Below are 22,712 nucleotides of genomic sequence, written 5' to 3' on the forward strand. Positions count from 1 at the left end.
ACTGTCCCTCCAAGGTCAAGCTCGCTACATTAAATAACCCAATTTCCGGTTACCGTTTTCAAAATAAGTCCTCTCTAAATGAACGCGCATTCTAAATTCTCAATTAAGCACCCTGGTGCATGGTTCATGGCAATATAAATTAAACAAAATGTCAAAGTAAGTGTTTGTTCATTGCGCGTGATGGCAAAACAGTTAAACATTTGGACTGGAAAAACTAGGAATGGATGAAAACCCTGACAGGCTTTGCCGTTTATTTCAGCACTTAACCAAAACACTGGAGGGACTTCTCCAGTTTTGGGCTCCCTGGGTGCGTGTCTCCTTTTCTTCCCCTCTAGTTCAGAAAACTGAACTTGCTGGAGAAAAAAAAAAAAGCGACATTTTTGTTTTATTTTGAAAAGAATTACACATCTTTTCCGGTTTTATGGTGGCCAATTTTGAGAGTCTTGACGGACCTCACAGCTCCAGCGGCAGGGAAACACACCCGTCAGCAGCGCGCACTGGAGACGAGAAAAAAAGCGCATCACGGACAAAGGAAATATGGGTGCGCTGGAGAGGATTCACCTCAGCCGGGTAACACAATGGATGAGCCGCGTCTGTTTCCTTTACCGGGAGACCAATTAGCCCACCTTAATGAGGTTCTGGGATGCAAGATACTGCAAGCTAAAAAGGCGGAAGGCTGCGTTTAATCCGTCTGCGGATCCTATGAGCTTGCAATGGCTGTGGCGGGGATATGCAACTGGATAGGGAATAATGTGCCTTTTTATTTTGTGATATTTTCCTTATTTTGTGGCCTTTCCTTTGGACAGTTGCGATATTCTATTACGGAAGAACTAGAAAATGGAGCACTGGTCGGTGATCTGGCGCATGACTTGGGGCTGGATATTCGAAAGCTCGCCACTCGCAAAATTAAGGTAACGTCCAACAGCGGTAAACGCTATGTGATTGTCAACCCCAAAAATGGGAAATTACTTGTCAATGAGAGGATCGACAGGGAGGCGCTGTGCGATTTATCCAGCACCTGCCTGATTAATCTGGAGGTGATGGTCGAAAATCCCACTGAGGTGCACCATGTCGAGGTGGAGATTGTGGATGCCAATGACAATGCGCCGCAGTTCCCCAGAGACGAGTATCAACTGGAAATCATAGAATCTGCTTTGCCAGGGTCTCGTTACCCAATTGAAAACGCTCAAGATCCAGACATCGGGTCCAATTCAGTCCGCATGTATCAACTTAGCACAAACGACCATTTCGCGCTGGTATCCAACAAACCCTCCCTAAATACAAAGCACATCGAGCTTGTGCTCAAAAAGCCCCTTGATCGAGAGCAGACGCCTTACCACCAATTAATTCTAAGTGCTGTTGATGGTGGGACGCCAGAGAAAACAGGCACGGCCAAAATCAATGTCCGGGTCCTGGACTCAAATGACAATGTCCCCATGTTCGACAGCTCAGTGTACAAGGTGAAACTGTTGGAAAATTCGCCCAAAGACACCCTGGTAATTAAACTGAATGCAACTGATCTGGATGAGGGCACAAATGGAGAGGTTTATTACTCGTTCAGCAGCTACACTCCTGAGAGAGTGAGGCAGATGTTCAGCATGGACACTAATTCAGGGGAAATAAGAGTGAGGAGCAATGTTGACTACGAAGAGACCAACTCCTATGAGATGTACATCCAGGCGATGGACAAGGGCCCTGGGGCCGTGGCAGCACACTGTAAGGTGGTGGTGGAGGTGGTGGATGTGAACGACAATGTCCCCCAGATAGTGCTGTCATCTCTGTCGAGCCCCGTGAGGGAGGATGCCCGTGCAGACACAGTCGTGGCCCTCATTAGCGTTACTGATCGAGACTCCGGCGCGAACAAGCAGGTGAGCCTGGAGATCCCAGCAGGCCTTCCTTTCAAGATCAAGTCATTCAGAAATTACTACACTCTGGTTACCTCAGCCTTCCTGGACCGCGAGACCACCGATGCCTACAATGTCACTCTGAGTGCCACAGATGGAGGAAACCCTCCCCTTTCCTCCCAGAAGACCATACAGGTGGATGTTGCCGATGTTAATGACAACCCACCACGTTTTGAACAGACTTCATATACCGTCTATGTGGCTGAGAACAATGCCCCCGGGGCCTCTTTGTGTACTGTGAAGGCTCAAGATGCAGACATCAAAGAGAACGCACGCATCACCTACACAGTGCTCAATGACAACAACCATGGCATCCCTGTTACCTCGTATGTGTCTGTGAAGGCCGATACAGGGGAGGCTTTTGCCCTGCGAGCGTTTGACTATGAGTCACTGAGAGAGTTTCACTTCCAGGTCAAAGCCCAAGATGGGGGCATTCCTCCGCTGAGCCGCGTTGCCACTGTCTACATCTACGTAATGGATCAGAATGACCATGCTCCGCTGATAGTCAACCCTCCCGGCAACGGCACACGCTCCTTGGAAACGGTACAAAAGAATGCAGAGCCTGGTGCCTTGGTGACCAAAGTGGTGGCATACGATGCAGACGCTGGTCCAAATGCCTGGATGGTGTACGTGCTGGAGACGGCCACTGACCTGGACTTGTTCAAGGTGCACGAACACACTGGCGAGATCAGGACCACTCGCAGGATCCTGGAGGACAACTCCACCTCCTTCGCTCTAACCGTTGTAGTGAAGGACCATGGGCAGCCTACTCTCTCCTCCACCGCCACCATCAACGTGGCTGTCATGGAGGTGCCGCCCAAAGTGGCTCCGGACCCCAAGAGGATCATCCGACCCCACAGCACACTGCTTTTCTCCAACGTGACCCTCTACTTGATCGTGGCTTTGAGTGCCACCACCTTTGTTTTCCTGGTCACTGTGGTGGTGCTGGCCATTGTCCGCTGTCACGCCTACTGCACCCAGCCTGGCTCCTGCTCCCCTTGCTGTGTGTCACAGAAGCCCCCTCCAGATGGTGGGAGCAGCAGCGTAAGTGCTGGAGGGGGAGGCAGTGGCGGAGCCGGGGCACAACCCAATAACAATGTGGTTCTTCGGAGAGACCTTAAAGTGGAGCCTCACTACATTGAAGTGCGTGGGAACGGCTCCCTAACAAAGACTTACTGCTACAAGACCTGCCTGACAGCCACCTCTGGCAGTGACACTTTCATGTTCTACAACACAGGACGTCCCATCAGTGGCACCTGGGGCAGCGGTGCCGACCGCTTCTTCACCAGCGGAAGTGGATTTGTACGCAGACTGAGTATGCCTGATGCCTCGCTGCAGCTCTGCCCAGAGGTTTGCCATTCATTTTTTATGTTTACCTTTGTCTGCATAACTGGAAAGTCATGAATCATTGTCTTGACATATTAGTGGCTTTTAATTACATTTGATTCAGTTCCAAACCATAGAAGACCCTTTTAAGTACATACTCTACATGACTTTTCGTTAAGGTTACAGCTACAGTATGCATTGTTGTCATAAGTTTTGTCAGTGCTATTTTGTTGCCGCAGGGTGATGATATTCCTGTGTGTCAAGTTTGATTCCTGTGGTGAATTGAATCTTTTGCAGGCCTCATTCTCTTTGTTCAGTTCCCACTCGTACTGTGCAGTCAGCTCAGCCCAGCTCAGCACTCACACTGCATTAGTGTCAGGCCTGATGCTTTTCAGGGTCCCGTGCTATTTCTGATGATTCAGAGATTTGTGTTTCCGTTTGAGGTTGTCATCGCGTCTACACTAAGAACAGGTCATGAAGTCTTCGCTACTTGCTCATTCTCTGGGCAAGTGGGCTTGTCTTGTGTGTGTGTGTGTGTGTGTGTGTGTGTGTGTGTGTGAGTAAGACTGTTACACTGGAGGTTAATTGACTTGATCAAAGGTCCTATGAGACTAGTTGCCACTGCCTCAGACTATGGGAGAGATATGCATTTACCTAGTAATGATACTGTGATGAGACTAGGTATTGTTTCTTGGTCTTAAAGGCTACATTACACTGCAATGATACATGTTTCTGAATTTGTTTAGATTGCCTTTACCCGCAAGGCCATATCTATATTACTGATCTTTTTGTTTTGTCACACACCATGTCAACAATCACAATCATATTACAAAAAACCCACCAACAGTTACACCTGACATACTATTAATATAAAGGTATTGCTGTGTGCTGTTTAAGTGACATGATCCCAATCAAGAAGTCTTTCCTAGCCGTACATGCACCATTTGTGTAGCACTTAAATGTTCATGACTGTGGGTAATTATATTCTGCTTTTATGCCAGATAGGTTAGGGAGATTGGTGGTTCAAATAATGGAATAATATCATTTTTAATGTCATATTGTTGAGGCAAAGGTTAAGAGGTTATCTCTGGATGCATCATAATTATCAGGTGCCAGCCACTGGTACATTAGTTATAAGAAAATCTCTTACCAAGACAAGTGTAGCAGTGTAAATTAAATTAACCTCGAGCGTCTGTTCCTCAGCCCTGCAAATTAGATTTACTCAAAGAGGCTGCGTCTACCAGCACAAAATACTCCCCTCTGAATTGAACTGAGGAACATAATGTGCCATCTTTATCTGGGACACTTGCTACTGCCTGAGCGGGTTTGTGTCTTAAACACAGCTTTTCTTATTCAGTGCTCTTGAGGTCCAAGGCTACAACCCACATGATGTAGACAGATTTGAGCATTAGCTGTAATACAGATGTTGACAATCATTTCATACGGGACATGTGCACAGTACCTACTCATGAGGAAGAGTCAGGCATAATTAACGGCCATGACAGATTGACTTTTTCACCCAATGAGATTCATATGGTTCTTTGAACTTAAAGGCATAATCATCAGCAACATTTGGCTGTCATCACAGGCAAGTTAATGGGAGTCCTTGCAGCCTTAACATGGTGAATGTCTCCAATAGTCCAAAAACAAACACCGTCAGAATGAATGTAGGGTCATTTGAAATACATTTAAATATTTGGACAAAAAAAGCCATTGTTCAGGCTGTGCATTTTAATTTCACCAATATTCTTTTCATTTTCTGTGTTCTTAGAAACATCTATATATCATATTGTTTATTGGGTTTTTAGTGCAAACATGTCCTACCAAAAATGATGTCTATACATTGTCTTACACTAATTTGTACACATTTGCGGTGCCATATGTGTATATGATTGCCCCTCACACCGGGCTAATACAGACCAGAGGTACAGTATAGGATGTGGTTGCCCTGGTGATGATGGATCTTGGTTGGATCTTGGTTTTTAAAGGCAATAAAAAGAAGACTGCTGGGAGTTTCAAGCACTCAGCCCAGGTTCATCAGGAGCAGACAGATTTACTCCGGTTACACACAAACACATACACGTCGGTCTATACAAACACCCCAGCACTCAGGGAAAGGGCATAACTCTCCCAGCTCTCACATTTATAGAGACATGGAGTGAGAGACTGTCCAAAAACTCATCAATATGGCTTTCAGTCACTGCCCTTTTTAAAGTCCTTCTGTGTCTGTGTGTGGATATCAATATGTTTGCTTGTGTGTGTGTGTGTGTGTGTGTGTGTGTGTATGTGTGTGCTTGAAATGGGGGACACGACTGCAGTGTTCCTATCACGTCAAGAGCTGGGATGTGTATCATGATTAATTGATGAGACCATGGCCCAGCCTGGCTCTGCACTGTGTGAGATCAAACTAAACTCTCTCTCTCTACCCCCCCCCCCCCCCCCCTCTACCTCTTGCTCGCTCAGCCAAAAGCCCCGAATGCTGACTGGCGATATTCTGCATCTTTGAGGGCAGGGGTGCAGAGGTAAGCACTTTCCATCTCTAACTCTTTAGCAACTTTTGATCATCTAGAATAAGTTACAGCTATTCATCCCGCTCACACTGTCAACACCCAGTCAGTCTGTGATACTACTACAGTGACCCTTCATAATGCTCTTTACCACAGCTGCATTGTATGGTATCTCTAAGCAAAACATGTATTGACACATCAGACTTCCCACAGATACCTGCACGTTAGAAAAAAGATACTGCAACATGACACTGAAGATCAGAATCGGCCATTATCAGAAATGACCATTAGAGGTCCCTCAGCATCTGTTTGACCCTCAACCGGTCCATTTCCTGTGGGAATAGCCATGTTCAGCTCCCATCAGTGAATGCATAGCACTCCTCCTCTGCAGTGTAATACTATATAGGACATCTACATTCTGAGCGTCGCCCCCCCCCCAGTTACAGTCTTTAAGCAGGAAGCATGAAGGACAAATGAGCTGACTATGACCTTTCTCAGATTATCAGATGCACACATGCATCAGTGTCCGCATGTACAACTGCCCAGCATGCACACATGTGCCCGTTTCTGTGTGTATTTATATATTTTTGTCTGGAGATGAGGGGAGAAGTTGTGAACACGGACAGCAGAGGACATTTTGGACAGTCAAACTTGTTACTTCGCTGAGTGTGCTTGCATACACCTCGTTTGACCAGATAGGGCTTCATAAGGCCTTATTGCTTGACCATATCCCAATTACAGACTGATCTAAAGATCGATAGATACACTATATATGGTTTAACACAATATGCCAATTGGGATAATCATCTCCCAACAAAAATGAACAAGTAAGATTTGGGTTAAAAGATTATCTGGGGTATTACAGAAAAAAATTCAGAACAGAGTGAAAATAATTTGGTGTTCCCATCTTTGTCTGAGTAATGAAGAACTACCCATGTAAGCGTTCTCATTAGCAACCTGCTGCAAATCAGAGAATTCTGAAATTAGGAGGATCCGACAATAATTGGAATAAAATAGTCGTTTTTTTCACCTACGTCAGGTCACAGAAGTTGTATTAAAACACGTAATGAAGTGTTTTGCTAATATGATATGAGGACAGCTGGAACATCAGGGACTAATGAGTTTTACCTCCACATGTTTCTCATTTGTACACAAGTTTCATAATTTCATGCCAACAATGCTCAGTGCTCAGTCTTCCACTCTGTCTAAGTTTGATTTAATTGGATATTAGTGTTGATTTCTGTGGCGGGGAGGGTGTGATATCAAGTCACTGTGACATGACATGAATTAACATAAATCATCATTGCAATTTGCCGCTGCCACATCTGAAATGGCACTGCCTGTAACACACACAGACACAGAGAGGCTCATATTAACGCTTAACCACAACACACGCATGCTGTAATGTATCACAGCACACACAGCGTGCAGCAAACATTACTGACCCACATTCCTGGTGTAGTCCGTGTAGAAAACACCAGCCCTGTCTGTGTCATATTCTCACACATTAAACCAGCACCTCTGCTTTTGTAAAAGCTTTAAAAAAAAAAACACGCACAATGCTCAGAATTACGTGGCCGTTTTATATTCACGACAAATCTCTATTGAACATAACAAGTGTGTTGCAGTTTGAGATATATGCTGGATGTGCTGCATTGCAGAGGCCACAATCAGGGTAGGTCCTCCTATACAGTGAGCTCTGTGTTCATTATGAATGTATGGGGGAACATCTAGGTTGGAAACTGCATGCATGCACTTGGCTTTATCTGTTTATTACAGCATTAGATGAGTTTCTCAATTTAAAGATATATTTTTAGTGATTCTGTGTGGTCATATCTAAAAGCTTTGGATGTTTGTCAGCCCCATTGGTATTTGCTAAGATTATTGTGATTCCTGCCTGCTCTGATTCAAACAACTATCCGTTCTATTTCCATCCCTCTGCTTTGCTTATTGTAAAGCAGTTCAGTATTTACAAAAACACGTTTGTACATCCAGAATTCACCTTATTAAAGGGATAGTTCAACATTTTGCTGAGAGTTAGATGAGAAGATTGGTACTGTACCACTCTTGTGTCTCGTCTGTTAAATATGAAGTTACAGCCTGTTATTTTAGCTCAAAATTCGCCTTTCAAAAACATGTTATACCTCTTTTGTTTAAGCCAAACAAGAACAGAACTGTAGAAATGCCAACTTTACTATGACAACAAGAGTTCAAGAAGTCACAGATTCTGTAACCTTCGGACAGAAGCAGGCTGTTATATATAAAATACATTTTTCATTGGAAATAAAAACACATTTATTTGCTAATGGGCTAATGGGTACTAATTGACAGTGAACCTTAACAGTGAAAGTAATTGTTTATGCATTGCCACATGCCCACCAGCTAATAGAATGGAAAAAGTAGAGCTCAGAAAAGTGCACCCTCTGGGTTTTCACATCCATTGAAAAAAAAAAGAAAAAGAAAACCATCTGAAACCATACCACCATACCATGGTGTTGACCATAAACACAGCACAAACCATGTTTCCATATACCAACAATTTGACAGGAACATATCTTTATCACGTGGCAACATCTTCCTTTCTTTGCTTCCTTCCTGCAATGTTTAAAACCAGTCCAGCAACAACAATGTACAGAAAAATGTACAATCCATGTGTAGATATTGACGTACTTAAAGGCCTTCAAGTGGTTTGCTTATAGAAAGCTTTTACTGTGAAGCAGCTGCAGTCAGCATGAACAGCACTCATAACTGCACAACAAAGGCAGGTTGACCCGAACAAACACAAAACTCTAAACAACAGCAGCTCCCATGTTACTCAGGAGCTACAAAGTTACTGGAGCACACTGAAGATACTAAATTAATTTTTTTCTCCATAGTCACCTGCAGTGTAATCACTTCACAGTGACATTACTCATATGTCAGATGATACTTTACACTGGTTTAGTGGTTCTTCATCTTGGTCCACAGCAACCACAAAACAATTACAATTGAAAAATGGAGAGTAGTGGCTATGGGAAACAAGACCACATGAAATGGGTGATAGTAGTCCAAAACTGGTTGCCCCGGGCAACTAGGCAACTATTGCTATCGAGGCCTGAAACAGTGACTAATACTACTTGAAATTCTGTCACTGTCAGCTATTTTTTGTGTGTTGGATTACCATTCCAGTGGAGGTTTTGAAAATATCTATACTATCAAGGAAAACAAAGTTCTTTAAGGAAGAAATAATTAATAGCTCGAGATCAAGCCCCTGAATAGAGTCGATTTTTCATTCAAAGGTTGGATTGGACGTTTGATTTGGTGTGTCTCACTGAGTTTGCTGAATATGTTTTGCCTTTCAGCTCAGTCCACATGGAGGAGTCCTCTGTGATGCAGGGAGCCCAGGGGATGCTGGTCCAGAACTGGCCCACTGTGTCCAGCGCTGCGGGTGAGTAGAAGTCTAGCAGTCAGTAAAAAAGCCCCCTGAGTGTCAGCTTCTTTGGGGCAATGGTAACAGAAAACCAATTTTACTCATTTTACTTCTACATTTACATCTTACATCATTTGAATGGAAGGAAAAATAGAAAGATTTCATTGATCTTGCTTCAAAATGTATCAAAAGTAGAGGGTGTTTGAGTCGGGTTTACTGAAATGTCTTCATGTAATATGCACAACTCCAAGGTATTTGTTGAAAGGCATGTTGAAGCTGGTATCTGTAATGTTTTTTGTTTCATAATTTCAATGGGATGTACTCTTTCAAATATGATAGGTAGGTAAGCTAGGTGTAAAGTTCTCATCCACCACCACAGGCACCTGGGATGTGAACCTCTGGCACCTTGGTTGTGTGTGCATAACAGGCTGAAAGCCAGCAAGTCTTGTTGTCCTTGTCGCTGCACTTGTGACTCATGTTACTCCCTCCTGATGAAGCTTATTGTTTGCGGGTGAAGAGGATCAACGCTGGGGTTCACAAATTTTAGACAGAGGGGCATAACCGACTACTGTGCATGGGATACTAAAAACTATTATGTTAGCTATTTAAGTAGGCATATAATCAATGAGTGTGAATATTTCTTAGATGCTGTATGCTCCTCACTAGTGCCCCAAAATACAAATCATGCTAGAAATCATTTTAGACAAATTTTAAGCCCTGAAGGTAGAGGATGACTACAGTAAGGCCATTTTGGTTAATCGAAATTCCAAATTTGTAAACTTGTGTTACATTTTTATGGATTTGTCTCTTGTTCATACTGGTTCTGGTAACTGAAAGGAATAGTCAACATTTTGGGACATACGTTTGTTCGTTTTCTTGCCGAGTGTAGATGATTCGATTCAACTCTCATGTCTGTACACTAAATATGAAGCTAGAGCCAGGCGACAGTTAGCTTAGCTTAGCATACAGACAGGAAGCAGAGGGAAACAGCTCGCCTTGTTCTGTCCAAAGGTTGACCAATCAAAACGTTATATCTTGTTTGTTTAATCCGTACAAAAAAATGTAGAAACGCCAACCACAGGTTGTAAATACATAGTAGTATAACCCAAGCATCACTTTTTTAAAAACAAAGGTCACCACACCTAAATGCCCATTACTATTACACATTACAATTTGTACATTGCATTAAATTCTATTTAATACGTTTAATTCATCTTTGTTTTTACTTGGTACTGGTTCAGATAATATAATATAACTGGGGATTTCTCCTTTTGTTGTCCTTTCAATATCTACATGATCTTGAATTCCAGTGTGATATTCGTACAGAGCTTAGTTGAGGTGCCAAAAGCCTGGGGCCCTTATGCAGAGCCACAGATAAACAACTGTATCCTCCCATAAAAGCAGCTGGCAGCTTGGAGAGCTACGGACTGAAAAAGACAACTGTTTTTAATACAAAAATTAGTTGTCCTGAGTGGGTGGCAACATTGAAAATGTGTAGAAACACAAGTGTAAATAAAACTGGCCTCAAAAATGACCTGTGCTGCTTTATTCAGAGAAACACTGGCTCAGAGCTAATGACTAAGAACATTTGGGAGTACTCCTGTATGTAGAAAAACACAGATGAGTTGTGTGCAGCTGTTGTAAGTTGACTGGAAGACTTTTGTAACTTGTTTCGAAACAGTGTGTGGAACATTGTGAACTGTTCCCTTCTTCCTTTAGCCATTGATTTTCTGTCTAGCTGCAGGAATTAGAACATACTGTAGGTAGAGGCTGAGAGAGGTGAATGGTAGCATCACAGTCAATCACTTGACGAGTCAGTGACAGAATATGTCTTATTGTCTGTCAGCTTTTCTCTCTATGGAATAGAGAGCTGGGGAATTGTTCGATACACAAGCTGTACCAGTTCCCAGTATCTCTGTGCCAGTTTGCTGCAGAAACAATGATTTTATTTTTTTTAGAGCAGATGGAAAGCTGCCTCTCTGGTCATGTAAAGACTCAAATATTGTCTTTAAGCAGAGTGCACAGCGTGCTGCAGACCTATTAGGGGTGCGTTGTTGCATTAGACAATCATTTGTTAGGAGTGACTCAGAGCCAAGCATAGACACGTACTGGATTGCAGGTTGATCCTCTTTACTATGCATGAAGAGGTGGAGCCTTTTTTTGTGACACATTTCCATGTCTGCAGTGAACTGTTATCATGATGAAGTTGTCTGATATGTTGCGATGCATCTAAATGCGGCACCCTCAAAACTGCGTTTATGTAAGTGACCCATAGCGCAGATGAGGAGACATTTGTCTAATGCCAAAGGGGGAGAGAGGCTATTATCAGCAATAAGAGAAAAAAAAAAAGAGATCCTGTAATATTAAAAGCAATTTTGGAGAGGAAGAGCAGAGGAGATGTACAGGGGGATGGAGGGGAAAAAAAGCGAGGTGTGGGGGGATGGAGAAAGAGAAAGGTTAAGAGGATTGGCAGGTTCCTGCAGTAGTGTTGTTGCTAGGGAACGCCATGTGACCTGTTGCCTAGCAACACTGTCTAACTGAGAGATTGCTGCAGCAGCCGCACCCTCCATCAGCAGGGAGTGGGCGAAGGCAGTTTCCATGGCAACCGGTCATATCTCTGAATGGAAGATTTAGAGTCAGAAAAAAAGGAAGGAGTAGGGAGCGGAAAAGGGAAGGGGACTCGGCAAGGGCAGGTATTAAGAAGAAAAAGAGGGCACGCAGTAACTGAGAGGAAATAGTGTAGGAAAGGACGGGTGGATGTCTCTCATACAGAATGCATGGGATGTACCGCATATATTTACACAAGCACTGCGTGACTGTCAGATTTGTGCATGTGCTACAAACCACCAGAGGGATTCATTTTAGATGGAACCGTGTCTTGGGCTAGACAGGAAATAACATAGCCCATTTTAAATGTAGGACATCAGGTTACACGAAATGAGGCTTTCAAACACCCACACATCTGCACCAGGTGTCATGGCAACCTCCTCACAAGGAGCTGTACTGGCCTGCTTACCAGCAGTTACACCATAATCCGGTTCAGACGCGTGTGTTTGCTGTGAAATATAGGCTAATATGAAGCAATGGCAGAGTTACAAAATAATCCATCTCCATGTTAGAGAAACAGCAGCACAGGGGAAGCAAAGCTCTTTGTGGTTGTACCGACTCCTCCGAGCTGTGACGTGACCCGCTCGTTATAAACTCATTTCTCTCATGCACACAAACACACGCAGGAATATCTCAGATTAATACCTGGGCCAGGATTCTAATTAACAGGGCTTTAGATTTGTCACGGCCAGAGCAGAAAGCCCTGGGATGTCCCAAGACGCCGAGACAATATTCACTTGATTAGACGCTACACAGCCACTTGACATTTTAGCTCAGTTGGTCATGCATAGGGAAATGAACTGCTCTGGCCCCTTCAGGTGTACAAGAGCCAAAAATTGTACTGGAACACAGTAATCATGGTGCAGTTTGCAGCTTTACTACCAGTCCAGTAATCTTACACACATTTCTAACTCGCTTAGTAAGCTTTGGAATAAGCAGTTTGAAACAGCACAAGTTAATGATATCTTGTCTTGTTTATTCCACCATGATAAATTGTACAATACTCAATTAAGTAGGTCATTGCCTGCTTGTAATGGTCTGGCCAAAACCATTAGATGACCCAAAAACCACCATTGTTTAAGATAATTGATTCCACACACTTTGATCTAATCAAGATATCCCAAAAATTTCTGGCCAGATTCCCATAAAACCTCAAGTTAATATTAATTTGCCGAAGAGGATGAATCCTAATTTCCTGAGCACATTCATACTTCTCTCCATTTTGGGCATTCAGTGACCTTTTATTCTCCAAAATGTAAACTTTGCATAGAAATATTTCATAATCTAACACACATAGTGTCATGGAATTTGCCGAACACACTTATGCTCCCAAAGGTAAAAACCCTTTTTATTGTAAAGGAAAATTCCAGCATATTTCAACCCGGCAAATTGTTGAAATATATGAAAAAGCTGCCCCGAAAATAGATCCCTATGCAGTTAGCGAGAATGGCTAATCCAGGGTTCTACTTCCTGTGTTTACTTGCGGTCAGACTCAGAGGCAACAGTTTTAAATGATTCATGTAAAAATTATGTTTATTCGGAAAGCTGTACGAGGCTTGAGCAGCTTGCCTTTGTTTTGCTCAAGTCCCCGTTTCTTGAATTTCTACAGCAGAGGTGGCGAGTGCAAAGATCCATAGAGTCACAATAGCCACATTCATGTAAAATACGCCAGGATAAAATATACTGGAATGTTCCTTTAACGACCTCATGACTTTCATCTAGCAGTGTCCAGCTCATCTCGTGCAACATGTCACTACGAAGTCTTTTGAATTTATGGTAAAAAGTAGCCTGCAGGTTTTCCCTGGATTGGGTTTAATGCTATGATTTCAAGTAGGTTACACTTGTAACCTGCAACAATTAAATATAAAATGTGGAAAGAAAGACCAGTTGTAGATCGTCAGTCATCTATCAATACAAGACAGTCTAAATGACGTATTCACAAACTCGACTATGACTGAGCATCAAATCGCCTTCCTTTAAATAGTAACATCAGGTAACAGGAAATGGAGTATCATATAAAATGGATGTGCATCCTGCACAGCAATGCAATGCACTGCAGTACTGGCTCAATAAGCTCATCCACATTCTGCCTCACAGTATTTTGCACATCTCCTTTAACTCACCAGCTGTCTTTTCAGCTTAATTTCAGCATGTTCGTCCTCCTCTACATGAGACGCACTCTTCCTTGCCTAACTTTTGAGAGCCATTGAATGGGACTTATTTAAAATACCGGCTCCTCTTCCTGGGTTTAATAGCCAGATTAAATACAAACCATACCATCAAATGTCATAATCCTCAGAAACAGACTAGCATTACAGTTTTAAAGCACTTACCCCAGTAATGGTAAGATAAGATGATAGTATCTGACACTAACTAATCATTAAACAAGCTAAATTACAAAGGTCACTTAGCCACAATTGGCCTTTTTTTTCAAAACTTGTATGTAAAAATTGTGTAACGTGAAACAAAATTGTAAATCTGGATTTTCCTCTGCAGTCATGGCTTGAAATTATGTTTTTGTTGTTCTGGTCCTTCACATGCTAATTATTTAATGTAACTTAAAAATGAATACTTCTATTTTTGCAAGTAGAAAACAAATTATTTATGTGTGTCTGTGTTCTCATCCTCCTGTCACAATGTTATGTTGCTGCTAGGTTGCTTAAAGCCACAATGTCTGACCTCTCCTGCCACTGTACATTCAAAACACCAATCCTTTAAAGCCTTATATTTGTTAATATATGATCAATTTTCAGTGATGGCTTATTAGCTCTATAATATATAATAGCACTCAGTGAAATGTGTCCAGTGCTCTTTGTATGATCTTTGCAGGAGTGGTTAAAAAGGGTAACAACGCAGAGCTATCTATTGAGCAGTGTGTTAGTGTCCATTACATCTGCTCTTATTATAGTCTACACATGTAATGTATTCTCACACTTGGTGAGCTCATTGCAGGGACTCAGTGGGACACGGTGCGTATGGACAGTGTGTATTTTCCAAAAAGTGTACTTCCCAATGGGACAGTGGTTGAAACCATTTCAGCGCTCCAGCAGTGTCATAAATAGCCTACAAAGAAAAATCAAACAGAATCTTTTTGCAAGGGCCTGTGTTTGATCTAAATAAAATCCAGACTGAAAGTAGGTCAGTGCAGAGGGAACTGGTGTGGGCCTGAGAGCACCGTGTCTGCAAACCCCCATCTTTCTTACTGCCTCTCTCTCTCTCTCTCTCTCTCTCTCTCTCTCTCGCTCTTTCCCTCTCTCTCCTTATCTCATCTAACATCCTCCTTCCTTTTCATTCTGGCATATTTAACCTTTTGACCTTAATAGCTGTGTCTTATTTTCACTTTACATAATCATTTTTTCTATATATAGACATATCTTTTTTTACGACTTGCAATCTGGGCTCCTTTCTCTGTCACATCCCTGCTTGAGCACTAAAGGTTGAATCCCTGTCTCTGGCCTCCTATGAGAGTAGGATTAAGCTGCTGCCATCATCCAAAATACAAATACAAATCACATTGCCAAGTTAAACATCCCTGTGGTTTAAAGGTTGCTCCCCTCCAGTGTTCCCTCCTGTGGTCTCTGCTGAATTGCTGTCCGGAAAAAAATCCACTCCCTGTGGCTATCGCGGCAAAGACCAAATAACAAAGTCAATGTAAGGAACAAAGCATGAGAAGCAGGACAGTTATTGAAAAATAATTCACAATGAGTAAGCTAATAGCAGAGGGGTGTATAGGTCTGAATGGACTATCCTTCTACCACTTGCCAGCAAATCAAAATATTACTATTATGTGGAAAGAGCTTCTGTGGAATTGATACATAAAGGTTCAACATTTTGGGAAACACGCTTATGCGCTTTCTTGCTGAAAGTTTGATGACAAGATCGATACCACACACATATCTTTGTGGTAAATATGTAGCTGGAGCCAGCAGCTGGTTAGCTTAGCTTAGCACAAAGACTGGAAACAGGGGGAAATAGCTTGCATGGATCTGCCTACCAGCACCTCTAAAGCTCAATAACTAACATGTTACGTTTGATGATGACAATTCAGCGTTTTACTGGGGGCTACATATCTGACTATTTCTCGGCTGGGATCGGTACTTTCCTGGAGTCTCCGCTGGTTGCCGGGCAACTGCTCCCCAGCCAAGAAGTAGTCGGACACATAACCTGTAAAATTAGTTAGTTAGCTTGCTGGAAGGTGGATTTTGTTACGTTTGGACAGAGCCAGGCTAGGTGTACCTCCCTACTTTCTTTAGTCTTTATACTAAACTAAGCTAACTGGCTGCAGGCTGTAGCTTCATATTTTACCACACACACATGAAAGTGGTATTCATTTCCTCATCCAACCCAATATGTCGAACTGTTCCTTTAACGAAGCAGTGTGGTTACAGTGATGATTGAATAAAGTTACTGAGTTGCCAGATTTGACATGATTTCTTTTCTTTTTTTTTCCCGTCATGCCTGTGTAGATGGAGAGGGTGGTGGAGAGCTATCACCCCCAGTGGGCGCTGGAGTCAACAGCAACAGCTGGCACTTCAGATACGGCGCCGGACAAGGCTACGGCCCTCCTCAGCCCCTGAAGCCCGGAGAGATTCCTCCTGAGGCCTTCATCATCCCCGGATCCCCAGCCATCATTTCCATTCGCCATGACGCCGGCCCTGTAGATGACAAAGGTGACTTCATAAGCTTTGGCAAGAAGGAGGAGGCCAAGAAGAAGAAAAAGAAGAAGAAGGACAAGAAGGACAAGAAGGAGAAAGGAAAAGATGAAGGGGGGGAAGAATAGACGAGAAGGGGTGACTTGCAAACAGAGCTACCAACAAACTACCATCCCAATTACAGAGCCATAAAAAACCCAAATACATATTGTAGAACCGAGGGAGCCTCCTTGCACCATATTTGCATAGACATTGTACAGTGGCCAAACCCTCATTAGACCAGGCCTGGCTCCCCGCACCATGTGAACCTGCTAAACAAATGTTTCTCTCTCTTTCTTGGCTCATTTGGCCCCATAACTTTGACCTGTAAAAGTCTAAGGTTTATGGTAAACACATGTTCTCAGTAGACAGACTCTGTCTAAGGCTGGACCAAATTAAAACAGAAAGGATTTTATTGGATTAGTTTAGCCTTTCTGTGATTTGCTGCCCCCTGCCCCCAGTTTGTATAATAAAAACAAAAACACCTGAAAAGGTGTACTATTTGTATCTGACCATTGTCAGCTGAGGCTGCCTGTGTTGGCATCTCTGTCTTTATGCAGCCCCCTTCCTTTTATGGCTCACCTAGTTGGAGGTGAAGTAGAAGCCACACTAAAAATAAATGAAACAGAGGCTTTTGTCTTCAGTGTTATGGAGGCCTTGTAGAAATTCAGAAAATGTGGTCTTTTGTAAAAAATAACAAAAAAGGGAAAATGAAAAAGTAACAACATACAGTATATGTACCATGAGATTAGCACCTTTATGAGAATGAGGTGGCTGAGACAAGCAGGACCACACTCGAATAAATAGCTCTGTTTCAGTGTAACATAGCACATTGCAGTGGCTGAGGACCTGGACTGGGTTGCACCAACTATGCGCAAGTTTGTTCCCAGGTTAGGGTATAAAGTAATGGCTTCATAACTGCTAGTTAATTTGCAATTAGCAAGTTACTAAATTCGATTGTACCTTTGGTAGTAAGAGAGGAATTCTATAACATTAAGATTTCAGATGAGTAGCCAGTCAGTAATAGCATTGCCCTCCTGATGGGTACAAACCACATGGATTTGTAGTTGACTAGATTGGCACAAAAATTATGATTGGTAAATAGAATCCATATTTGACTCTTGAAGGACAATACTAGTTTTTGCATGTTTTATTCCATCTGCAAATCGTCTATACTTTACATCATGCTGATATTTTCCAAAGGAGACTATTGTGTTTTGGGGATTTTTTAAAGTATTTTCCCATTGTTTTTACACAAAAATAAATTAGCCGAGACTTGAAAGTTTTTTGCATTAAGAAATCCACCAAAGTGAACACAGTATCTGGCTTTATGGTTGATTAAGTTACATTGTCATCACGTGATGATGATCATTTCGGTTAAATGAAACACAGACAAGATGGACTACGTATATCAAGCAAGTCTCAGTATGTTGATTTTCATATTGAATGGAACTGATTGGGAACCAGATTGTGCTTGAAAAAGACACACTGGAAAAATACGAAAACTCAACTGGAAAATAGTTGCCAGTAAAGTATGTAGAAAATGGGCAGAAACATCCAAAATCACTTCTATGGTCCTTTAAGTTGCAAAATGGCATGGAATTACTAAAGAAAAAAAAATGCTGTGTGCAAAAAAAAAAAAAATCCTGCTTTACTGTTAGTGAGTGCAATTGTGTGACTTTGTATCATTTGCACCTGCTTTATTGCTTGCTTAACTATTTAGTTGTTACTTAAGGTTACGTTGTAACAGATTTTTGTGGTGCTACCGCTTGTGTTTTAGCAATGCGTGAATCGGGATTAGTGGCTACTTTGGGTATATAACTAGGGAACATACGTGCAGCTGATGCAACCGGCCCCTGACTTTGCCTCCTCTCCTTGAATATGGCACAGGTCAATGGGGTCTTACTCCCACTGTGTATCAGCACACACACCCAATCTGAAACACACACACACACACATAATTGTACACAAACGCTGACTCTCTCTGCCTCTATACACAAAAAAACACACACATGCTCCCTCTCGCTCTCTTACACACAGACTTACATGTACATGCAAACACATAAACTACGATATACTAAAAGAATACACACCCCTTTCTGGAAACTCCAAGACTGAAGGCCAATGCCATCCTTAATATGGAAGTGTATTATATGGCTGGGACGCAGGAACGTTGCTTGTTGCTTCATTTCTGTTCAAGCCTGATCCCTCTACTTCTGTCTTTGAATGTTAAGTAGTTGTTCTTCAAGCCCTGTACCACTGCCTCGACTGCTTCAGTGCTTGTAGGATTTGCCTGCCCGCTGCCTGTTTCCTCCCTCTGCTCCTGTTTCTTCACGTCAACATGGTCAGACAACATCTTTCAAGTCACTCTCCTTCAATGAACTGTGCCGTCGTTACACAGTAACATTTGTGTATTTGCATATTTACACACACAATACACACACATGGACACATGCACTACACACACCACACACACACACACATCTTTTGTTAGGTTCAACTTCAACTGAGCTTATGTGCTTCAGCCAGAGTGTCTCTTCTGATTGCTCGTTGTTGACAGCTCCGTCATCTCTCGCATTGGCTCTACAGGACATGTGACAGGTTAGCAAGAAACTGAGATTACACTGCGCTGGATATAACGAGACAAGAGGGAGAGGCGTGAGAAGAGGCGTGAAATAGCAGTCATTGTAGTGTATTGTGTAGCTCTCAGCGTAGAAGATAAAGAAACTATAGCAGAGTTAATGGGGCAAGTAACTCGCTTTTGCAGTTATTCCTGTGCGTCGGCCATAGTGACAATTTAAGGGAATTTGGGTCTACTACAACTACTTAACAAAATAGGTGAAGCGCAGTTCAGCAGCAGTGGAAAGAGGTTGGTAGTTGACTTGGAAGGGGATGAAGCACACTGTTGACATTGAGAGGGGTGACGACATGATAGATGGTGGAACATGGAAAGACGATGCCAGCGAGCAAGCAAAGATCAGCACAAGTCAACAATCACAGCTGGCAAGACCTTCAAATGATATGCTTTATTCGGCCGTGACATTGTGAAACCCAGGTCTAGCGTGGTAGAGAAAGGGTATCACGAGCAGTAGATACTGGAACAGCATCAACATGATGAAAATCTCACCTCAGTGTTCCTTTTTTTTCAGACCATCATCTTAACAGTCACAGTAGGGGTATATAGGTGCTTCTATCAGGCTCAATACACACTTTTCCCTCCCCCCTGCCCCTTCCTTCAGGTGTACTTCTGTGCTGTCAGATCACCAAGTGGCTGTTTGCATGTTATAAGCAAAGGAAACAGATACTATATAGATACTATATATACATAGATATGTTTTTCCACTGGGGAATGCGTATTGGAATACATATACCTCTGATACACATTCTCAAAGACAATACACACACACAGTGAAAGACCCACACTCATCCACACATACATACATATACACTATTGCGAACAGTAATTTGTGGAAAAACCTAAAAGAATCACATTTTTTATCCTGTTGAAAATGAATTTAATCTTCTAGATATACATAATGCTATTGTGTTATGCTATGAAATGCTTTTTTTTCTTCCTGTTTTTACCCTTCTGATTTTCATAGATAAGAAAATCAATCCTTAAAGTTGTGTTTAAGCTTTGAAACAATGATCAAACAAACACTATTGTGAAATCAAATCATTTACTCACCCTCCATATCTATCCCTTTGCCCAGTAGAGAAATAAAGAAAAAGAAGGAAAAAAAAAAATCAAAATACATAAAATGGTATAAAAAAATAAATAAAGTTGATGTATTCTCTGCTTATGTATAGTGAATGTTCCTCAGTCGCTGGGTGTGGCAGTAAGTGACACATACCGGTGGACTGTGACAGTGCAGATCTGTTAATAACTTTTTTTGTACACCTGCTCATCATTGTAAAGGTGATAATAGTGATTCTTATGATTTAATCGATCTGGTATGTGTTTTGTTAATAAGTCACGAATAAAGTTTTTCTTAAATATCTTAATATCTAAGCTGTATGTCCTTCTATGTCAAATATTGTAGGAATATATGTAGACAGCCCATTAACACAGAAAGTTGAATCTTTCCCCTCAATTCTTAAATATGTTCCTGGAAATCTGTGGCCATAAACTGGAACATTTTGTCCTTGCACACTCACAATATTACTCAATCACCTCTCTAACCACTGAAGTTCAGCACAGCCAAGTCCTAAACACCCTTGTTTATTGGCAGGAGCAAACACTGTTGCAACACATTATAAACCCATTCAACTGCCAGATAAAAAAAACAGCGTGTGATTAACTTGATGGAAAGCAAATGGTAACATCATCCAAGCAGCTGACCTATGACTGAGAAAGAAGTACAAAAACCGAATACAAAAATCTGACATTCATATATAAAAGCCTTTTGTGCTTGGAGTTCTCCATTGAGCTCAAGGTGAAGGGTCGGGGGAAACCACAGAGGGTTGGATACTGGTTAACATGGGAACTTCATCTTTTCCTCCATTTGCACAAAGAGTTCTTTTTAATGTTGTCTAGGAAGAAGGAGTCTGTGGATGTCTGCGCCACGGGCTCCATCTGTCTGTAGACGGGAGAAATCCTCCACTCACACCTCCCTCCCTCCCGCAAGAGCCCATCCCTCCAGCAACACTGACACCTACTGATGAAAGCTAAGACTGGCAACTGACCCACATTGTTCACACTGTATAACACAGGAAAATAGCATCCCAAATTATTTCTGTGCGTAATCACAAAGAATACTGTGTAAGAATGAAACACAGAATAATTAGCAGACTCGTTCATTTTCTACTTTACTTATTTTTATCCTCTATGCTTTCTTTAATAAAATAAGACTTTTCAGGGGGGCAATGGCGTTTAAAATTGAATGGATGAAATGTAAATGTAACTAACAAATATACAGGACATTTTGCACATATTTTTTAAAATCAAAATCAAAATGCTGTTATCCATTATTCAAAAGTAAATTGTACCAAAAAGCTTTGTTGGAGGATATGTTTGATGTCCATCTGCCCCTTAGTGGACATTTTTTTAAATGCAGCTTAAAATACAAGTAAAATCCTGTGTATATATAGTATATATGTTTTTGCATTTTTCACTGAATGACTGACTATTATGGTACCACAAGAAACCTCTCTGACCTTGCATGATTACTAGTTTTGTCAAATAGATGGATTCAACATGAAGCATATTTGATGGTGGCTTCACTTAAGGCTTCCCTGTCTTAAAATGTAACTGCAGTCAACATGGCACGTGAACATGTATCAGTGTGCAGTGTGAGGTGGCTCATCCTACTTTATGTACGGACAATTGCTGGTCATATTTGCAACAACTCCCTGCTGGCCTTCAAGTAATCTGGACCAGCTTTGTCTGGACTAAAGTCCCTCCTTATCAGCCCTATAAAGACTCACTACTGTAACTGATGACACAGTACATTCATGAACAAGACTTTCAAGTAAGAAATAAAGGAAGAATTACTAACATTTATGCAATTACCTAAAGAAGAACAAACTGTTAGGATGAGTAAATGCAAACCACACAGAACTCTTGCAGTGACAGTAAAACTGTTGTGCCATGTTATTAAGGCACAGTAGGCATTTCCACTGATACAATATTGTGTAATCACCTGGAGGCTATAGAACGGTTTTCTATTCACAAAGTCAGCCTCATGTTCCCCAGGGCTGCAGTGATGGAATACGAATGCAATCTGGTGAACTCAGCACACTCAGGCATCCTGAAGCATGAACCTATTTCAACGCAGTAACAGTAAATGTTATTAATTACTGATAACTACTGTCACATTTAGTAAACCATCTGCTATTTGAGAGGATCCCATCTTACAACAAATGGCTTGGAAATGCTATAAACATTTATATTGTCTATTATAATAAGCCACAAGAACGTAAAGAGATCCCCACCTTCTTCCTACTGCCTGTAGAGTCGTGAAAAATGATAAAGCTGCAGTGTTTCAGGGAAGTAATATATGCCACTAAAATGTGAACTAGGACCAGAAAACAGAGTTTTTGGGTTTCTGGAGTAGACTAGACTAGACTAGAGTAGTAGAGCAAGTACTACTAGAATGGGCACGGGCATGCAGCCTAAGAAAAGTGTACAGTATCAGTTGGCTGAAAAGTAAAATGTTATCAACCTTTACAGAAACAAAGGTTGATTGTGAGTGTGTCATATAACATTGTGTCATTTACTGATATTAACTACTTTAAATCTATAAAGTGAATCTATGCCCTTCTCTAT

General features: G+C 41.8%; 1 protein-coding gene across 1 annotated transcript; it reads left to right on the forward strand.

Moving 5' to 3' along the window:
• The first annotated feature begins 713 nt into the window (after window positions 1-713).
• Window positions 714-16,533, forward strand: LOC139295501 (protocadherin alpha-C2-like). The gene is made up of 4 exons (XM_070917696.1): window positions 714-3,254; window positions 5,694-5,752; window positions 9,079-9,164; window positions 16,220-16,533. The coding sequence occupies exons 1-4, from the start codon at window positions 714-716 to the stop codon at window positions 16,531-16,533; spliced, it is 3,000 nt and encodes a 999-aa protein (XP_070773797.1).
• The last annotated feature ends 6,179 nt before the right edge of the window (window positions 16,534-22,712 follow it).

This window comes from Enoplosus armatus, chromosome 13 (genome assembly GCF_043641665.1).
Source record: "Enoplosus armatus isolate fEnoArm2 chromosome 13, fEnoArm2.hap1, whole genome shotgun sequence".
In the NCBI taxonomy this organism is placed as follows: Eukaryota; Metazoa; Chordata; class Actinopteri; order Centrarchiformes; family Enoplosidae; genus Enoplosus; species Enoplosus armatus.

What these genes read in the sequence shown, in the direction of transcription:
- LOC139295501 (XM_070917696.1), top strand. Translation starts at nt 714, where the DNA reads ATGGCTGTGGCGGGGATATGCAACTGGATAGGGAATAATGTGCCTTTT. An exon ending in TTGAGGGCAGGGGTGCAGAG is followed by an intron (nt 5,753 to 9,078) that starts GTAAGCACTTTC and finishes TTTGCCTTTCAG; the next exon opens with CTCAGTCCACATGGAGGAGT. An exon ending in CACTGTGTCCAGCGCTGCGG is followed by an intron (nt 9,165 to 16,219) that starts GTGAGTAGAAGT and finishes ATGCCTGTGTAG; the next exon opens with ATGGAGAGGGTGGTGGAGAG.